The 20553-nt window shown below is 40.7% G+C and overlaps 1 protein-coding gene across 2 annotated transcripts; it reads left to right on the top strand.

The window, feature by feature from the left end:
• The first annotated feature begins 459 nt into the window (after window positions 1–459).
• MED7 (mediator complex subunit 7) lies at window positions 460–16374 on the top strand. 2 transcript variants are annotated; one of them, XM_069590011.1, is made up of 3 exons: window positions 493–545; window positions 936–981; window positions 13201–16374. In XM_069590011.1, exon 3 carries the CDS (start codon window positions 13218–13220, stop codon window positions 13917–13919), a length of 702 nt encoding a protein of 233 aa, XP_069446112.1. In that variant the 5' UTR covers window positions 493–545; window positions 936–981; window positions 13201–13217; the 3' UTR covers window positions 13920–16374. The 2 variants fall into 2 exon arrangements, with proteins under 2 accessions (XP_069446110.1, XP_069446112.1); XM_069590009.1 differs by lacking the exon at window positions 936–981 and having other exon boundaries at window positions 460–545.
• The last annotated feature ends 4179 nt before the right edge of the window (window positions 16375–20553 follow it).

The following is a 20553-nucleotide window of genomic DNA, read 5'->3' as shown; positions in this document are numbered from 1 at the left end:
AGACCTTCCTGTCCTTCACCAACTCCAGGAGCTTGCTCAAACTCATGTCCTTTGAGTCAGTGATGTCATGCAACCATCTCCTCCTCTGTTACCCTCTTCTCCTGCCTTCAATCTTTCCCAGTATCAGGCTCTTTTCCAATGAGTCAGTTCTTCACATCAGGTGGAAAAACTATTGGAGCTCCAGCTTCAGCATTGGTCCTTCCAGCGAATATTCAGGAAAATAGAAAAAGAAAGCAAAGAATAGCTACTTTTAATAGTAACACATTCTTCGCGACCCCAAACCCTGTGGCTGCTGCAGAATCACGGAAGGGTGGGAGGTGCCAGAGGGAAGGTAGGAGGAAAGGGGTGGCTGGGGAGAGGGAGTATGCGCCCGCGAAACGGTGAGCCAACCGTCACAGAGGCGGGACTAGAGCCTCGGTTAAAGGACAGCTCTTTCCAGCCAATCAAAGGACAGTATCAGTGGCTTCTTCCTGGAAGTGGAGGCCGGAAGTTGGATTTCGGCTTGAGGTGGAGAAGGCGGCTGCTAGTGTAAGCCCAGAGCTGAAGTAAGTGAGCGGCGACGGCTTGGGCCTCAGTTCCTCGTACATTTCTTTTTCCGGACCCCGCTGCTTCCTTTGGGAGGGCTGGGAGTCCGGGGAGGCCTGGTGCTGAGTACGTTCGTCCGCCTTCCTCTCCGGCGTTCCTCAGAGAGCGCGACCTTCCCCGCAGCTCGCGAAGCCGGGGTCAGGGGTGGGTGGGGTAGTTGGCCTCTCGTGGGAAGGTACCCTCTGCGTGGCGGGCCCTAGGCCGCCTCCGGGGGGAGGCCGAGCCCGGCCGGAGGTTGGCACACCTGAGTTCTAGACCCGCTCCGCTGGTTTACCGAGCTGTGTGGCCTCGCCACGTCTTCTGGCCTCTCTCTGGCCTTGTCCCTAACCAGTCTCGCCCTTCTTCCTCAGGGAGCATTCCTGAAATCAAAAGATTTAATGGGAGACGGGGAAGGAGGTAGGTCCCAGGCGTCATTCATTAGATCTTCTGGGGAGGTTTTAAAGCTACATTCCAGCAGCTCCGTTTACAGTAGATAAACGAGTCGAACGTCTGGAGATAAGACCCTACAATACCTTTCTTTTTTGGGTTAAATCCGTCAGAACGGAACAAACACTAGAAGATGATCTTGAGTCTGATAATCAGCTTTGATGCTTGACGCATGTCTTAGGAAAAACCTCCGTTGCCTTTGACAAGTTTAGTCTGGAGAAGTGGTATAAACAAACATGATTTCTGTTGTATGTCAGTTTCCATTTGTACTCTAAGATGCTTCATTGTTTACTGATTTAAAGGAGCTTGTGCTGTGCAACCATAACAGGCAAGGTTGAGAGTTCCTGCTATGCCATTTCCTGGCCCTTTGATCTGGTTACAGATACTTCTTGGTGAGACAGACTTGGGACCCTCATCTCTAAAATGAAATTGATAGTAGTAGTAACTCATAGAATTAGTTTGAAGCTTAAGTAAAAGAGAATATAAAACAATGATACCTGTCATTTAGTTGCCCTTTGGGGGTTGGCAGTTTAAGTAGAGGATTACACAAGGTTCTGGGAAGCACAAAACAGGAATTCCAATCTGAAAAGGCTTGAAGGGGTGAAACCTAGGCTGTATGAAATTTATTTTGAAGTACCAGATGATTGCTAATTCTCTGATTTTGTTAATTATGTGGTTATAAGAGGACATTATTATTTGGGTCTACCCACTGAAGTATTTTAGATAAAGAGATGAGAGACCAATAAGGCAGATGAGGGAAAATGTTAACATTTGAAGAATCTGAAGAATATGGAATATTATTCATAGACTGAAAAGTCTGAATTTTTGAAAGTTTTAAAACATTGGTTATAACTATTTGCAACTATCATAAGTGTGTTGTAAATAAATGAACCAGTACACAGTATTTATAACCCTCCATTCCATGTACTTTCACCCCTTTTTTTCTTAGTGGCCATATTGTGTATATATAGACATTTTATCCAAGGCCTCATATGGGTGAAGGTATGGATGAAGGTATGGGTTATTTCCAGCTTTTCCTGCTCTTTTCAAACAGTGCTGCATTAAATATCCTGATACACAGATTTGTGTACTTCTACCAATATTTTTGTAGGATGAATTTCTAGAAATAGAATTGTTGGGTCACCAGTCAGTCCTAAAGGAAATCAACAATAAATACTCATTGGAAGGACTGATGCTGAAGCTCCAATACTTTGGCTACCTGATGCAAAGAGCTGACTTATTGGAAAAGACCTTGATGTTGGGAAAGATTGCGGGCAAGAGGAGAAGGGGGAGGCAGAAGATGAGATGATTAGATAGCATCACTGATTCAGTGGAAATGAATTTGAGCAAACTCTGGGAGATAGGGACAGGGAGGCCTGAGGTGCTGCAGTTCATGGGGTCGCAAAGAGCTGGACACAACTTAGCAACTGAACAACAGCAACAGTGTTGTTAATCAGCTATACTTCAATATAAAATAATAAAAAGGATTGTTGGGTCAAAGAAATCAGCATTACAGTGTTTGATACTGTCACATTAATTCCAAGTAAGCATATTTGTTTCCTATCAGTTGTGTATGAGAATTCCCCATATTCTCTTGGTGACACTGGCTTGCCACCTTAGAGTGTTATGGTGGCTGTGATGGTGTTTAGTGGGACCTCAGGGCAACGGATGTTTTCCACTGCAGAAGACTTCCCTGCAGGGCCAGATTAGCTAAGAGCTTGCTTGTAAAATTGGCATGACCACTCTGAAGAAGCTGAAAGGTAGAGTGTGATCTGTGCTGGAATCCAGCACCTGCCACATAGAAAGTGTTGTTTGTTAAGTGATGGAGTATTTGAAATCTTGATAGTCTTATATGGATAGGATCCTTTTTTAGAATTTATTTTTAATTGAAGGATAATCGCTTAATTGGCAACTGTGAATCAGCCATAAGTATACATATGTCAACTTTCCCTTGAACCTTCCCCCCGACCCCCACTCCATTTCACACTTGTAGGTTGTCACAGAGTACCAGATTTGAGCTCCCCATGTTATACAGCAACTTCTCATTAGCTATTTTACATATATGTGGGGATTTTTTGCCTTTTTTTTCTTTTTTTAATTGGAAGATAATTGCTTTACAGTATTGTGTTGACTTCTGCCATATATCAGAATCATGAATCATGAATATATCATGAATCAGCCACAGGTATACATAAATCCCCTCCCTCCTGAACTCCCCTCCCATCTCCTACCCCATCCCACCCCTGTAGGTTGTCGCTAGGTTGAGCTCCTTGTGTCACACATCAGATTCTCACTTGCTATCTATATGGTACATTTACATATTGTAATGTACATGTTTCCATGCTGTTATCTCAGTTTGTCCCTCCCTGTGCTTCCCCCACTGTGTCCACAAGTCTGATCTCTATACCTGTGTCTCCATTGCTGCCCTGCAAATAGGTTAATCAGTACCATCTTTCTAGATTCCATACGCATGCATTAACATACAATATTTGACTTTCTGACTTCACTGTATAATAGGCTCTGCTGCTGCTGCTGCTAAGTCTCTTCAGTCTGTGGGCTACCCCACAGACGGCAGCCCACCAGGCTCCCCCATCCATGGGATTCTCCAGGCAAGAACACTGGAGTGGCTTGCCATTTCCTTCTCCAATGCATGAAAGGAAAAGTGAGAGTGAAGTCGTTCAGTCATGTCCAACTCTTAGTGACCCCATGGACTGCAGCCCACCAGGCTCCCCCATCCATGGGATTCTCCAGGCAAGAACACTGGAGTGGCTTGCCATTTCCTTCTCCAATGCATGAAAGGAAAAGTGAGAGTGAAGTCGTTCAGTCATGTCCAACTCTTAGTGACCCCATGGACTGCAGCCTACCAGGTTCCTCCGTCCATGGGATTTTCCAGGCAAGAGTACTGGAGTGGGGTGCCATTGCCTTCTCCAATAATAGGCTCTAGGTTCATCCATCTCATTAGAACTGACTCATACGCGTTCCTTCTTATAGCTGAGTAGTATTCCATTGTGTATATGTGCCACACCTTCCTTATCCAGTCATCTGTCAGTGGACGTCTAGGTTGTTTCAATGTCCTAGCTATTGTAAAAAGGGCTTCAATGAACACTGGGGTACTTGTGTTTCTTTCAATTATGGTTTTCTCAGGATATATGCCCAGTAGTGGGATTGTTGGGTCATATAGCAGTTCTGTTCCTAGTTTTTTTAAGGAATCATGCTGTTCTGTGTAGTGTCTGTATCAGTTTGCATTCCCACCAGCAGTGCAGGAGGGTTCCCTTTTCTTCACAGGCTTTCCAGCATTTATTGTTCATTTATTTTTAAATGATAGCCGTTCTAATTGGTATGAGGTGATACCTCATTATAGTTTTGATTTGCATTTCTAATAATGAGTGATGTTGAGCATCTTTTTATGTGTTTGTTGGCCATCTGTATGTCTTCTTTGGAGAAATACTGTTTAGGTCTTCTGCCCACTCTTTGGGTTATTTGTTTTTCTGGTGTTGAGTTGCATGAGCTGCTTGTATATTTTGGAAATTAATCCTTTGTCAGTTGTTTCATTTGAATTATTTTCTCCCATTCTGAGGGTTGTCTTTTCACCTTGTAAAAATTTTCCTTTGCTATGCAAAAGCTTTTAAGTTTAATTAGGTCCCATTTGTTTACTTCTTTTTATTAAATTTTCATTACTCTAGGAGATGGATCAAAGATGATCTTGCTGTAATTCAAGTCAGTGAGTGTTTTGCTTATGTTTTACTCTAATAGTTTTACAGTTTCTGACTTTATGTGTAGGTCTTTAATCCATCTTGAGTTTATTTTTTTTTTGTATGGTGTTAGGAAGTGTTCTAACTTCATTCTTTTACATGTAGTTTACTGTCTGGTTTCCCCAGCACCATCTATTGAAGAGGCTGTCTTTTCTCTTATGTATTCTTGCCTCCTTTGTCAAAGATAAGTTGCCCAATAGGTGTGAGGATTTTTATCTGAGCTTTTCTTCTTGTTTCTTTCATCTGTATTTCTGTTTTTGTGCCAGTACCATATTGTTGAGTATTATAGCTTTGTGGTATAGTCTGAATTCAGGAGGGTTGATTCTTCTAACTCCATTTTTTTTTCCTCAAGATTGCTCTGGCTATTCAGAGTCTTTTGTGTTTCCATACACAAACTGTAAAATTTTTTGTTCTAGTTCTGTGAAAAATGTTGGTAATTTGATAGGTAGTGTGTTGAATCTGTAGATTGCTTTGGGTAATATAGTCACGTTCACAATATTGATTCTTCCAGTCAAAGAACATGATATATCTCTCCATTTATTTATGTTATCTTTAATTTCTTTCATCATTGTCTTATAGTTTTCATTATACACGTCTTTTACTCTCCTAAGGTAGGTTTATTCCTAGGTATTTTACTCTTTTTGTTGCAATGGTGAATGGAATTGTTTCAAAAAGGATTCTTTTAAAAATTTGCTCTTAGCAGGGTATTATTCTGAATATTTTCTTGCTTTTATTCAGCATTTGCATTTTCTTCATCTTTTGCCTATTTTTCTGTTATTTTTTTTAACATCAGTTCAGTTCAGTTCAGTTGCTCAGTTGTGTCTGACTCTTTGCGACCCCATGAATCACAGCACGCCAGACCTCCCTGTTTATCACCAACTCCCGGAGTTCACTCAGACCCACGTCCATCGAGTCCGTGATGCCATCCAACCATCTCATCCTCAGTCGTCCCCTTCTCCTCCTGCCCCCAATCCCTCCTAGCATCAGTCTTTTCCAGTGAGTCAACTCTTCGCATGAGGTGGCCAAAGTACTGGAGTGTCAGCTTTAGCATCATTCCTTCCAAAGAAATCCTAGGGTTGATCTCCTTCAGAATGGACTGGTTGGATTTCCTTGCAGTCCAAGGGATTCTCAAGAGTCTTCTCCAACACCACGGTTTAAAAGCATCAATTCTTCGGCACTCAACCTTCTTCACAGTCCAACTCTCACATCCATACATGACCGCAGGAAAAACCATAGCCTTGACTAGACGGACCTTAGTTGGCAAAGTAATGTCTCTGCTTTTGAATATACTATCTAGGTTGGTCATAACTTTTCTTCCAAGGAGTAAGCGTCTTTTAATTTCATGGCTGCAATCACCATCTGCAGTGATTTTGGAGCCCAAAAAAATAAAGTCTGACACTGTTTCTACTGTTTCCCCATCTATCTGACATGAAGTGATGGGACCAGATGCCATGATCTTCGTTTTCTGAATGTTGAGCTTTAAGCCAACTTTTTCGCTCTCCTTTTTCACTTTCATCAAGAGGCTTTTTAGCTCCTCTTCACTTTCTGCCATAAAGGTGGTGTCAGGTTAAAAAAAACTCAGTGGATCCTTATTGAGGATTTAGCTTCTTCTAGCCATTGTTTAAGGTACTAGAGGTAGAGTTGTGAATAAAAGGCAATATGAAGTCAGTGCTTTTCTTCTCATAGGGATGGAATCAGAAAATATGTTTTAAAAAATCATAATTAAATTTCTAGTATTTACCCCTGTTAGCTTGCATGCATTCTTCTTCCAGAAAAATAGGCTTATCTTTTAATTTTGCTTCTGATGTATTTTCCCATATGGAATTTTTAGATTGATTTTTGGTGGTCAGATCTGTGGGTCTTTTGTAGTACCCTTAAAACGTACAGTTATTTTTTGTCCGTTTTCCTTGATAGATTGTAAGGAACACTAAGATGGAGTCAGTGTTTCTTATTTATCTTTGAAAGATAGTATAATGTAGTGTTTGAGATCTTTTGGCTCTGGCTACTTCCTTTACACAAGTTGATCAACCTTTCTGAGCCACAGTGACCTCATCCTTGAAATGGAAAGCTCACCTTTCTTTTCTCAGATTTCTCACAACCGTGAGAGAAGTTTAGAACAGTCCCTGGCAAGTAGTATGCACTCAAGTATTACTTGTCATCATAATCATTATTGTCATATATTAGACAAACATTAAATACTTGCAGCAGGAAATACACATTAAAGATGTTTGTACCTGCTTTCAAATTCCCTTTGACTTGAAGCTTTTGTGTAATGAATGGAGCTACCAACAAATACTTATGAAGCTTATGTGCGTGGTTTTGAACCCAGCGAGAACTGTGATAGTCATAGTCCTTCCCTTCATAGAGTTTATAGTCTGGTTGGGGACACAAATCAGATATTGATGAAGAGAATAAAAGGGGGAAGACAGGTTCTGCTTTTGATGAATAATCAGAGAAGTTATATCTTTAGAAGTGACATTTTTAAGCTAGTGCCTGAAGCAGGAGGAAAATCACATGAAAAGACCTAGAGGCAGAAGAGGTTGGTATAAAGAATTGTATGAGAATACTTGAAGACAGTATTGCTAGGATATAAGTAAAAGGGAATGTGGTATGAGAATTAGACTGGCTATTATATGGACGAACTGTAGTGGAAACAAAAAGATCCCTGCGAAGCCACTGTGTTCCAGATAAGAGGGAGTGGTGTCATGGTCAGAACCGATGAATTTGAGATAGCAAGGGTTTGGAATCAGCATGCCTGTGTGCATGCTTGGTTGAGTCCAGCTCTTTTGCAACCCCATGAACTGCAGCCTGCCAGGTTCCTCTGTCCATGAATTTTCCAGGCAAGAATACTGGAGTGGGTTGCCATTTCCTACTCCAGGGGAATCTCAGGACTTGGCAGTGATGGTGAGGAGAGGAGGTTAGTAAAAAAGGAGCATTAAGATAAACTTTAGGTTTCTGGCTTGGAATACTAGGTGGAAAATGGGGACATCTTACTGAGATAGGAAAGATTAGAAGCTTTAGAAGCTATGAGAGGAGCAGATTTAGAGGGTATGTATTGTAGATGGAATCAAATTTTTTTTTTTTTAAAGTTTGCATGCCCTATGAAGTATCCACAGAGAGCCCAGAGGCAGTCTAGACTGGAGATCAAAACTCATGAATCAAGAGAAAGACAGATATTATATGATATCACTTATATGTGAAATCTAAAAATAATACAAATGAATATATAAACAAAATAGAAACAGACTCACAGACATAGAAAACAAACTTGGTTGCCAAAGGGGAGAGGGAGAAAGAGGGGTAAATTAGGAGTATGAGATTAACAAAGTCTTATATATACAATAAATAAGCGGCAAGGATTTGGTATATAGCACAGCACATTATATTCATTATCTTGAAATAACATATAATTGAATATAATCTGAAAAAAACTGAATAACTTTGCTGTATGCTTGAAACTAACACAATATTGTAAATCAAGTATACTTCAGTTAAAAAAAAAACAAACCCAAGACTCAAATAGAGACCAAGATTTTTCCACTTTGGCACATATATTGACACTTTGGATGGGAAAATTCTTTGTGGTGGGGGACTCCCTGGTGCATTATATGTTTACAGCATTCCCAGCCTCTACCCATTAGAAGCCAGTAACACCCCTTTTCCAAGTTGTGGCAACTAAGTATCTCCAGACCTTGCTATATGCCTTCTAATTGGAGCTGACTGTGGCTCAGATCATGATCTTTATTGCCAAATTCAGACTGAAATTAAAGAAAGTGGGGAAAACCACTAGACCATTCAGGTATGACCTAAATCAAATCCCTTATGATTATACAGTGGAAATGAGAAATAGATTTAAGGGACTAGATCTGATAGACAGATTGTCTGATGAACTATGGACGGAGGTTCATGACATTGTACAGGAGACAGGAATCAAGACCATCTCCAAGAAAAAGAAATGCAAAAAAGCAAAATGGCTGTCTGAGGAGGCCTTACAAATAGCTGTGAAGAGAAGTGAAAAGCAAAGGAGGAAAGGAAAGATATAAGCATCTGAATGCAGAGTTCCAAAGAATAGCAAGGAGAGATAAGAAAGCCTTCCTCAGTGATCAGTGCAAAGAAATAGAGGAAAACAATAGAATGGGAAAGACTAGAGATCTCTTCAAGAAAATTAGAGATACCAAGGAAACATTTCATGCAAAGATGGGCTTGATAAAGGACAGAAATGGTATGAATCTAACAGAAGCAGAAGATATTAAGAAGAGGTGGCAAGAATACACAGAAGAACTGTACAAAAAAGATCTTCATATCCAAGATAATGATGATGCTGTGATATTTCACCTTGATCCAGACATCCTGGAATGTGAAGTCAAATGGGCCTTAGGAAGCATCACTACAAACAAAGCTAGTGGAAGTGATAGAATTCCAGTTGAGCTATTTCAAATCCTGAAAGGTGATGCTGTGAAAGTGCTGCACTCAGTATGTCAGCAAATTCAGAAAACTCAGCAGTGGCCACAGGACTGGAAAAGGGCAATTTTCATGCCAGTCCCAAAGAAAGGCAATGCCAAAGAATGCTCAACCTACCGCACAATTGCACTCATCTCACACACTAGTAAAGTAATGCTCAAAATTCTCCAAGCCAGGCTTCAGCAATACGTGAACCGTGAACTTACAGATGTTCAAGCTGGTTTTAGAAAAGGCAGAGGAACCAGAGATCAAATTGCCAACATCTGCTGGATCATCAAAACATCAAGAGAGTTCCAGAAACACATCTATTTCTGCTTTATTGACTATGCCAAAGCCTTTGACTGTGTGGATCACAATAAACTGTGGAAAATTCTGAAAGAGATGGGAATACCAGACCACCTGACCTGCCTCTTGAGAAACCTCTATGCAGGTCAGGAAACAACAGTTAGAACTGGACATGGAACAACAGACTGGTTCCAAATAGGAAAAGAAGTACATCAAGGCTGTATATTGTCACCCTGCTTATTGAACTTATATGCAGAGTACATCATGAGAAACGCTAGGCTGGAAGAAGCACAAGCTGGAATCAAGATTACCGGGAGAAATATCAATAACCTCAGATATGCAGGTGACACCACCCTTATGGCAGAAAGTGAAGAAGAACTAAAGAGCCTCTTGATGAAAGTGAAAGTGGAGAGTGAAAAAGTTGGCTTAAAGCTCAACATTCAGAAAATGAAGATCATGGCATCTGGTCCCATCACTTCATTGGAAATAGATGGGGAAACAGTTGAATAGTGACTGACTTTATTTCTCTGAGATCCAAAATCACTGCAGATGGTGATTGCAGCCATGAAATTAAAAGATGCTTACTTCTTGGAAGGAAAGTTACAACCAACCTAGACAGCATGTTAAAAAGAAGAGACATTACTTTACCAACAAAGGTCCATTCCATCTAGTCAAGGCTATGGTTTTTCCAGTGGTCAGGTATAGATATGAGAGTTGGACTATAAAGAAAGCTGAGCACCAAAGAATTGATGTTTTGAGCTGTGGTGTTGGAGAAGACTCTTGAGAGTCTCTTGAGAGTCCCTTGGACAGCAAGGAGATCCAATCAGTCTATTCTAATGGAGATCAGTCTTGGGTGTTCATTGGAAGGACTGATGTTGAAGCTGAAACTCCAATGCTTTGCCCATCCGATGTGAAGAGCTGACTCATTTGAAAAGACCCTGATGCTGGAAAAGATTGAGGGCAGGAGCAGAAGGGGACACAGAAGGTGAGATAGTTGGATGGCATCACTGACTCAATGGACATGGGTTTGGGTGAACTCTGGGAGTTGGCGATGGACAGGGAGTTTGGCGTGCTACAGTTCAAGGGGTTGCAGAGTTGAACATGAATGAGAGACTGAACTGAGCTGGCAAAAATCACACCTGGGCGAGAACCACTGATAGAAATGCTAATAAAAGCTATGCAGTTGACTGAGGTCATCCCAAGAAGAACATAAAACAGAGGCCTAAAACTAGTGGGTCGCAGACCACAGAGGTTGTTAGAGATAAATTCTTTTTGACTTCACAGTACTTGACAGATTCCAGAATTAATTGCTAGTATTTTTAAAAACTGAGAAATTCCCCATAAAAATCTGGATTTTTCCTTCCTTTCTTGAAAAATCAAGACTAAGGTGCAGTGAATCTTAATTCATGAGTGAATGGTAGTGGCTGGAGGCTTTGAGGTCTGGCTTGGAGTTGCTTTGTTCTCTCTAATCCCTGCCCCTGCATGTGTAACTCTTTATATTCCGTGTCTTTTCCCTTTGGCTTTTGAGTTTGTGACTCTGTAGGACACTCCTCTATGCATGCCAGCATTAAAATTTGGATAGAGAAGGAGGAGCAGTAAAGGAGACTGAGAGGGAGCCTCCAGTAAGGTAGGAGGAAAACATAAATGTAAGATCACAGACGCTGAGGGAGAAGGGGACTTGGTTGAAAAGAAGAAAATGGTGCTGAGAGATTAAGATCACCTTAGAAAAATGTCCATTGAATTTGGTCATGTGATTGTTGATTAATTTGATTAGTATTTGTGGAGGAAGAAGGTTGATTCCAGATTGGATATTGATAAAAATGGATAAACAGAAAGCTAGTAGAGCAGTGAAGTGTAGCTTGGTATAGTTAGAGTAACTCATCACAGTATCCAGTTGACTCCCAGTAGTATCCAGTTCACCACTATAGGTTGGTGGAAACTCAGGACTGCCCCATAGTTGCCCTTAGTAACTCAGAAATTCCAAGTATGACTCTGCCTCCAGTATATTACTTGCTATCTCTGATGTTGGATTGTATAATTAAATCTTGAAAATCTGGTAAGATTAGTCGAAATGAGCACTCAGGATCTTCTCATTTTATGATATACCTAAGCTTAAAATGGAATAGATAGAGGTTATTGTGGTTATTGAAGATATATTTGAGTTTGAAACTTCTGTAGTGGATGTAGAAAAGTTAGTGAATCTATAAAAATTTGTAAAGTATATTGTAGAAAAAAAAGTTGAATTGGATCACAGAAGCTCAGATGATGTGAGTTTGTTTAGACTAGAGCAGTGTTAATTTTGTCAGTGTTCCTTAGAGTTACAGGTGTTTGTTTTGGAAATCAATCTGTAATATAAAACAAGTGATTATAACATGGAGATGGGGAGACAGCATGTGTAGTTTGGCTGTAGAGAGGATAGAGAAATGAGGCATAACTGGTGAGGGGTGTGGAATCCAGACTGTTTCACTTATAGATGAAAATATAGTTGACCCATGAACAACTGGGAGGTTAGGGATGCCCAGCCTCTGCACAGTATAACTTAGAATTGACCTTTTGTATCTGTCATTCCTTCTTATTTGTGGTTCTGCATCTGAGGATTTAACCAAACATGGGTCTTGTTTTTACTTATTTACTAAGTCATGTCTGACTCTTGCAACTCCATGGACTAGCCCGCCAGGCTCCTCTGGGATTTCCCAGGCAAGAATACTGGAGTGGGTTGCCATTTCCCTCCCCAGGAGATCTTCTTGACCCAGGGATCAAACCCACATCTCTTGTCCTGGCAGGTGGGTTCTTTATCACTGAGTCACCAGGGAAGCCCCATAAATCTTGTAGTACTCTAGTATTTACTATTGAAAAAAATCCACATGTGAGTGGACCTTTGCAAGTTCAAAACGATGTTGTCCAGTGATCAGCTATATCAGTTCAGTTCAGTCGCTCAGTCGTGTCTGACTCTTTGCGATCCCATGGACTGCAGCACACCAGGCTTCCCAGTCCATCACCAACTCCTGCAGCTTACTCAAACTCATGTCCATGAAGTCGATGATGCCATCCAACCATCTCATCTGTCGTCCCCTTCTCTTGCCTTCAATCTTTCCCAGCATCAGAGTCTTTTCAAATGAGTCGGTTCTTCACATCAGGTGGCCAAAGTATTGGAGTTTCAGCTTCAGCATCAGTCCTTCCAATGAATATTCAGGACTAATTTCCTTTAGAATGGACTGGTTGGATCTCCTTGCAGTCCAGGGGACTCTCAAGAGTCTTCTCCAACACCACAGTTCAAAAGCATCAATTGTTCGGTGCTCAGCTTTTCTTTATAGTACAACTCTCACATCCATACATGATTACTGGAAAAACCATAGCTTTGAAGGTCAGCTGTATACTACAGTAGTTTTTTGTGCTGATGAAAATGTTAAGTAGAGCTGGAAAAATACTTGAATGATTGAGTATATAATGCTAATTAGAGAAGGATAGCAGCTTTTCCCTGTTGTAAATGTTAGTTTTAGAGATGACGGAGATAATTTTTGTCTTGGGCACCGAACAGCCATGGGAGAATAGGGAAAATATTCTGTCATTAATCACTGAATGTGACAGGTTTGTTTTGTAGCTCCACTCTCAATCTTTGGTCTCTTTGTGTGTGTGTGTTTGTTATGTTTTGTTTTCCTCTTATTTTTTGTTTGATGGTTTATTTCTGTAGGTTCTTGATCTTCCACAATGGGTGAGCCACAGCAAGTGAGTGCCCTCCCACCCCCTCCGATGCAGTACATCAAGGAGTATACAGATGAAAATATTCAAGAAGGCCTCGCTCCCAAGCCTCCACCTCCAATAAAGGACAGTTACATGATGTTTGGCAACCAGTTCCAGTGTGATGATCTTATCATCCGCCCTTTAGAAAGTCAGGGTATTGAACGACTTCATCCTATGCAGTTTGATCACAAGAAAGAACTGAGAAAACTCAATATGTCTATCCTTATTAATTTCTTAGACCTCTTAGATATCTTGATAAGGAGCCCTGGGAGTATAAAACGAGAAGAGAAGCTAGAAGATCTTAAGCTGCTTTTTGTACATGTACATCATCTCATAAATGAATACCGACCCCACCAAGCAAGAGAGACCTTGAGAGTCATGATGGAGGTGCAGAAACGTCAACGTCTTGAGACAGCTGAGAGGTTTCAAAAGCATCTGGAACGAGTCATTGAGATGATTCAGAATTGCTTGGCTTCTCTGCCTGATGATTTGCCTCATTCGGAAGCAGGGATCAGAGTAAAAACTGAACCAATGGACGCTGATGACAGCAACAATTGTATTGGACAGAATGAACAACAAAGAGAAAATTCAGGTCATAGGAGAGATCAGATTATAGAGAAAGATGCTGCCTTGTGTGTCCTGATTGATGAAATGAATGAAAGGCCATGAAGGATGTTTCTTTTCCTTTCCCGTTCAGTGAATGGTAAACACATTAGTTAATTCACTTTTAGAGAGTTTCAAAAGAGAGATAACTAGAAAGAAGTCTTGCAAGCAGCTTGATTCTCCAACTTTCTCAATTGTGAGAAGTCATAGCAGTAATTTCACCTTATGGCAAGCATAGGTAAATGAGTGTGCCTACATTAATTAAGAGTGATCCCCTTAAAAAGCAGAGTGCAGGTGTTTGTGGCATATCCTTGTTTCCAGAGTTGCAGTGAATTTTGAAGATATCTTCAGTGATAGCAGGTTTCAACCCTGGGAAGTAGATTTGTCATTTGCTTTAAGAGTGATAGATAATAAAAGATATCAGACTTTATAAATGAAATTATGAAATCTTTGTTTCACTTAAAAACTTGCTTAATCTCTAAAAAAGAATAGTGTAACATGTTTAAAGAGAGGAACCCCAGAGTTGTAAAAGTTTCATTTTTTCTCTTGGCTGTTCTTGCAAACACTGTCTCAGCCTCTTACCCGTATCCTGGATGGGTCCTGGAACTTTTATCCAGTCACTAAGAAGTCCTTTGATCACTTTTAGTTACAGACATTCATTTTAATCATTAAAATGTCTATGTAAATTATCTGTACTACATTTCCTAGATTCAGACTTGCTTAAGGGTGGAAGCCTGCCATGGAAAGGGGGTTTGGTGGCAGAGATTACTGGATGTCCACCAGAGATTCTTGCTCCCCTGAGACATGCTGCCTTGCCAGAAACTGCGGTTCTCCATTCCCTGTGCATCTCTGTGAGTCCATGTGACTGAATTCTTAGCAGTGGAATATGATGTAAAAATCCAGGCCTGCCCCATAAAAGTTTTTTATATCACCCACCATTCTCTTCTCATCTGGTTTGATGATCACACCCAGGAAAACTTTGGAAGCCACTTGAAGATGGCAAAAGTTTGGTCATTTTGGGTCCTTGAATGCCTGAAGACCAGGACCTCCTTTCATTTTAACTCCATCCTCCCCACCGTCCCACCCCTTTCCTTACCCCTGCTGATTTAACTTCACCATGTGAATAAGAAGTCAACTTACTGTTGTTATTTTGTTGTTACTGTTGTTTTGAGCACTGAGATTTCATTTCTGCACTTCTCTTTTCTCCAACCCCTCTTCCACTGAAATCTTGATGGAGAGTCTGCCTTGTATATGAGGGTTTCTCCCAGCCTTTCTCTTAATAAAGCATATTTAGAAATATGCTTTGAGTGATTCTCAAAGCATAGTGCTAGACTGGCAGCATTGACATCACTTGGGGACTGGTTATGCAAATTCTCAGGTCCACCCCAGGCATGTTAAAGTGAATTCTAGAAGTGGGGCTCAACAAACTGTGTTAAAGAGCTCTCAGGTGATTCCCATGCAGGCTCAAGCTTAAGAATCCCTGATAATGATAAGGCTTTTGCCCAAATAAACAGGCGAAGTCCGGTTTAAAGTGGCCATGGGTCAATTCTGTGTGTGAAACACTCATTTATCCTTTTCTTTAAAATTCTGGGGCATTTAGGCTGTTCCCAAGTAGATAGCCTGTTCTGCATACTCTCTTGGACTGGGCCTAAGCCATGCCAGATGAGGGACAGATGTTCTTGGCAAGTGGGGCCAATCTGCTGTTTCTGTCCGTGGGCCCCTTGCCTGTCAAAAAATATTTGGCTTCCCTAGTGGCTCAGTTGCTAAAGAATCTGCCTGCAGTGCTGAGTTTGATCCTTGGGTCAGGAGAATCCCCTGGAGAAGGAAATGGCAACCCGCTCCGGTACTCTTGCTAGGAGAATTCCGTGGACAGAGGAGCCGGGCAGGTTACAGTCCATGGGATTACAAAGAGTCAGACACAACTGTGTAACTTTCAAGTAGATAACCTCTCTGTTAGGCAGATAGTTGGCAAGTCTCATTTGTTTTTTCCTCATATGTGTTTGGTATTGATTTTTTGGCTCCATAGACTCCAGGAGACACAGTCTGGGCTCTGTTAAGTTTAAATTGAAGGGGGAAGGAAACCCCTTCATCTCCCTATGGCAGAATAAGGTAGATATAACACTTTGGCAACTCTCCAAAGGAATCTCCTTTGAACACAACCCTCTTATAACACTGAAGTACAAAACCAATTTTGCAAATCCTTGCATGGAAAAAACTGAATCACATTATCACTATCACATCCTTAAGAGAGTCACAGCATTATTTGTATATAATGTTTGTTGGAGAGAAAGAGTAAGAGATTAAAATTTCATGTGAAATCTTAAATTCTGACTTTGAAGGGATATGATCTTGCAGATCTGTCAGGGTGGAACTTGACATAAACTAATGAATTCTGATGTGAACTCCTGCTGTTACAATGGAAAAAACACTGGTGAAAAAACACCAGTGGTCTGATAGTTGTTACAGATTTCAAAGTGTATGTAAAAACTCTAAGTATTAAAATACATCTTTGCACACCTGATCGTAATGAATATTCCTTATAAATTGATACCTTGAAGTGGAATATCTGAAGGTATAACCAGGGCAACTCTTGAGATTACCAGTGCTGGGACCCAGACTACAAGGATTCTGGTTTCATTGTTCTGGAGTGGGGCCCTGAAATTGGGTTTAAGAAGTTTGTAGGTGACTGTTGTGCCATAGGATAAAGGATTGCATTACTCAGTACTCTATACTTGTACTAGTTTAAGCAAAAGATGAATTTGTTGAAAGGATTATGAAATCCTTTTAAATTTATGAGATGAAGGATTTATGAAATCCCTAACAGGATTATTGAAATCACGTGTTACATGATTGAGGGGTAAGTTAAACATCCAAACCATGAAGAGGACTTGGAGGTTCTTTAGGGCAAGTGGGACTCAAACCTGACCCAGAACGCTTTGTCCCTCCTTTCTGATTTTTCTGTTAATTTCATTCTATACAAACCAGCTTCTTTGATGGTATGAGTGGAGAACATGTGTGCTAACAGTTCCTGGGTGTTAAGTCTTTCTGTACTACTGTCTGGGAGTTGTCTCCAAAAAAAAGGTAATTGACCAGCTGGAAGGGAGAAGTTAGGGGTGGCATTCCTGACTTCAGCTGGGCCATTCAGCTGGCGGGGGACGGGCGGGGGGGGGGGGGGGGGGGATGGCGTCAGATTCTGTAAGAATATGACAGATCCAAACATGTTAATGTATGGAAGGAGGTGGTCCACCCCTCTGTTTAAGTCCATTTATTTGCTCTAGTCATTTAGTGGATATTGTGGTCCTCTTTATTCCTGACACTGGTTTAGTTCCTGGGGGTATGAAGAGTGGGAATGAAAATGAAAGAAACAGGATCACAAATAGGTTAATTTTTGAAGGCATAAATTCTTGCATTAACCAGCCATTGTAACAAGAATCTTGCTTCCAATATATTTCTATTTCCTACTCAAAATGCCTTGTCCACATTATTTTCTCAAGTTGTTTCTGTGTTTGAAATTGTTAAGGGTTGTGGAAGACCATTTCAAATGTGCTGTGTTGTATTTAAGAGAAAAGGCCTGTCCTGAGGTCACAGGAAACAGCAAGTACGAGTGTCTCTTGAGACAAAAGTTGGCATGATTTTGAGGGAAAAGGCTGCTAGGGCCACACCATAGGGAGGGAGGCGGTTGAAGTTAGAGAAGCAGATGGTGGTAGGTTACAGGACTTAGAAGGCCAGGGAAAGGAGTTTGCTCTATCCTAAATCTGATGGGAAGTGTTGGGGAGAGGGGAATTTCCCCCTCTACCCTTCTTGAGTTCTTGAGATTGGACTGATAATAAAACCGACACAAGACAAATTGATAAGAGAAAATTTTAATTCCTATACACAGAGGTCTCAGCAATGGGGCCTAAGAAGTAGCCAGAGCATTTATATTCTTTAGACAAACACTGAATTTGTGAGGAATTGGCATGTGCTCAATGAAGAATCTAAACAATTTGGGCTTGGAGTAATAAAGAGGTAACAAAGTTTATTTATATAGGCTTTTGAGTTCAAATTCCTTATCTCTGGTGATAAGGGTGTCCTCTTCCCTTCACTGTGGTGAGTGCACCTTTCATGGGAGAGGTTTGTTTTTTGCTTTGGGGGAAATCATGCAGGGGTGGGTTGGGAGAGGGTGGTCAGAGTGTCGCTCTTGTATTGGCCACTTCTTAGTTCAGTATGCCCTTGGAAATATTTTGGGGCACCCTGCCCTAAGTTGTAACATACATCAATAGCATGCATATAAAGCGCTTAGTTGGCACTGTTCTAATCAATATACAGAAAAACATTTTATCCTCAAAACAACCCATTAAAATCATGTTTTTTACACCATATTTCAGATGAGGGAGTGGAGACTCAGAAGGGTGTCATTTATCCAAAGTCACCAAGCTAGTGAGTGGCAAAGCCAGGATTGAAATATTCTAGTTTCAAAGCCTAAACCTTCATCCTTTATTACCTTTCTGCTGCTGTTGCTGCCCCATCATGTATTTAATAAACCATAGGTAGTGAGTAACAGAGTCAAAAGTGGAATCTGATATTTTAACCCCCAAGTTCTTATTTTATACATCACATGGTATTAAACTGAGGAAGGAAGTTTGCAGATGGAAATTATGAGCTCCTTTTGAACATTTTAAAGCATTTATGTCAAATTTTGCTGCTGTCTCGAGATACTGTGTATTTAAGCCCTAACCTTCCTAAAACTCGCTCTAAGTAGGTATCACCCCCACTTTATGAAAGTGGGGATCAGTTTTGTGGTTTGCACAAGTGGTGTATCCAGATTAGAATCTAGGTCAGGAGTTGACATTTTTTAGCCATTGTAATTACTCCTCTACTGCGGTACAAATGCAGCCATAGAAAATACGTAGATAAATGAGAATGCTGTGTTCCAACTTTAGATATGGAGATTGAAACGAGTTTAAATAATTTTTACATGTTATGAAATATTCTTTTGATTTTTTCCAAACCATTTAAACATGTTAAAAATAATTCCTATCTTGTGGAATGTACAAAAACAGGCAGCCAGTGAATTTGGCCAGAGGGTCTGATCTAGGTGATTGGATTCTTAACCCTGGAATAGTTTCATAAAACCACTTAATAACTGCAAAATAAAAATTATAGGTTTGTTCTAGGGCTGAAGTGAGATTATGGCTACAGAGCACTCAGCATAATTTCTGGTACTTTGTAAGCTCAGAGGTCGACTGTTACTTTTCTTGCTAATTGCATTTGGCATTTAGAATTCAAAACTGAGGAACTGGTTTCAAACTGTAATGTGATGAGTCTAACAGTAAGTGGCACTGTTACCTCTTGTTTAGGGACTGCAGCCAGGTGATAGAAGAGGGAACTCGGAGAAACTAATACTGAACTTTGTATTTAACGAGTGAGATGCTGTATCTGCTGTGGCCTACACATTTTTTTCTCATGGAGAGAATGGGGTATAGATTTTTCAAAATAATCAGTACTATGTTGTGAATAAGAGTTCTTTTTTTTTTTTTTTAATTGATTAGAGCTTTTCTCTCAGGGCTGCCCGGACAAGACCTGAGGAAGACCTCAGACACTGTTGATTAGTTCTGAGTAGATGATGACAGAAAGATGCTTCTCACATCTGCTTAGCATCAAGCTGTGAAGCACCATCTGTGAAGCTGCTGGTTCCCTGCTGTTCTGTAGGTTGGGAATAAGGGAGGACATTGAAAGGATGGGAGTCAGGCATTGGGAAGGGGAGACATGGCTGGCTTGGAATATACTGTATCATAACTACAAGGAAAGGTGCCTTTGGGTCTTTATTTTCACAATTTTTCAGTCATTCAATAAGCATGAAGGTATACTATGAATACTATACACTCGTTAAGAGCCATTAAGAATGGGAGTACTTTTGTGAAAGTATATTCTATATATAGCAACAGCAAGTTGCTGAGTATAGTCTGAGTTGCTATATGTGTTTGTCTGTCTGTCTGTCTCTCCATACTCAGATTGGAAAAATGTTAAAAACTGTTTTACGGATGAAGATGTGACTTGCTACACATTGAAGACACTTTGGCTAGTAAATGGCTGATTTAAAAATAAGGTTTAAAAGAGAAGAGAGAAAGAGTAAAACATGGTAGAATTTGAGCTCTTGTATGTACTAGCACTGTAGCCTTGGTTTGAAATACTAACCACCATGACATTCAGTTTCCTTAGCTATGATAATTGTAGACCCATCTCATAGAGTAGTTGGGAAGCCCAGGTGGTACAGTGGTAAAGAATCTGCCTGCCAACGCAGGAGACAAAAGAGATGTGGGTTCTATCCTTGGGTCGAAAAGATGCCTTGGAGTAGAAAATGGCAACCCGCTCCAGTATTCCTGCCTGGAAAATTCCATGGGCAGAGGAGCCTGAAGGGCTACAGTCTGTGGCGTTGTAAAGAGTTGAACATGACAGCACAATATAGCACACAGGGTATTTACCCTCTAAAGTCAAAAATGAAGGCCCATGCTAATTCTTTCTGAAACTTGTTCATCCCCAAGCAACATACTCAGGTTTTAGGCTTGCTAGTCATCTGTGAAGAAGCATCTGATCTGGAGGGGCTGAGTGGGTGTCAGAAAGGCATCAGTGGTGCATGAGCCTGGGGTTCTGACTCATTACTACCTAAAGGGAAGAGTGGCTAAAAAAGAGGAAGCCATAAATAATGAGCAGAAATGAA

Source organism: Ovis canadensis, chromosome 5, assembly GCF_042477335.2.
Source record: "Ovis canadensis isolate MfBH-ARS-UI-01 breed Bighorn chromosome 5, ARS-UI_OviCan_v2, whole genome shotgun sequence".
Lineage (NCBI taxonomy): Eukaryota > Metazoa > Chordata > Mammalia > Artiodactyla > Bovidae > Ovis > Ovis canadensis.
The sequence above is the reverse complement of the archived record's forward strand: the minus strand, read 5'-3'. Positions and strand labels throughout refer to the sequence as shown.

Bases quoted from the DNA above. Each gene is read 5' to 3' on its own strand.
- MED7 (XM_069590009.1), top strand. From the start codon at position 13,218: ATGGGTGAGCCACAGCAAGTGAGTGCCCTCCCACCCCCTCCGATGCAG.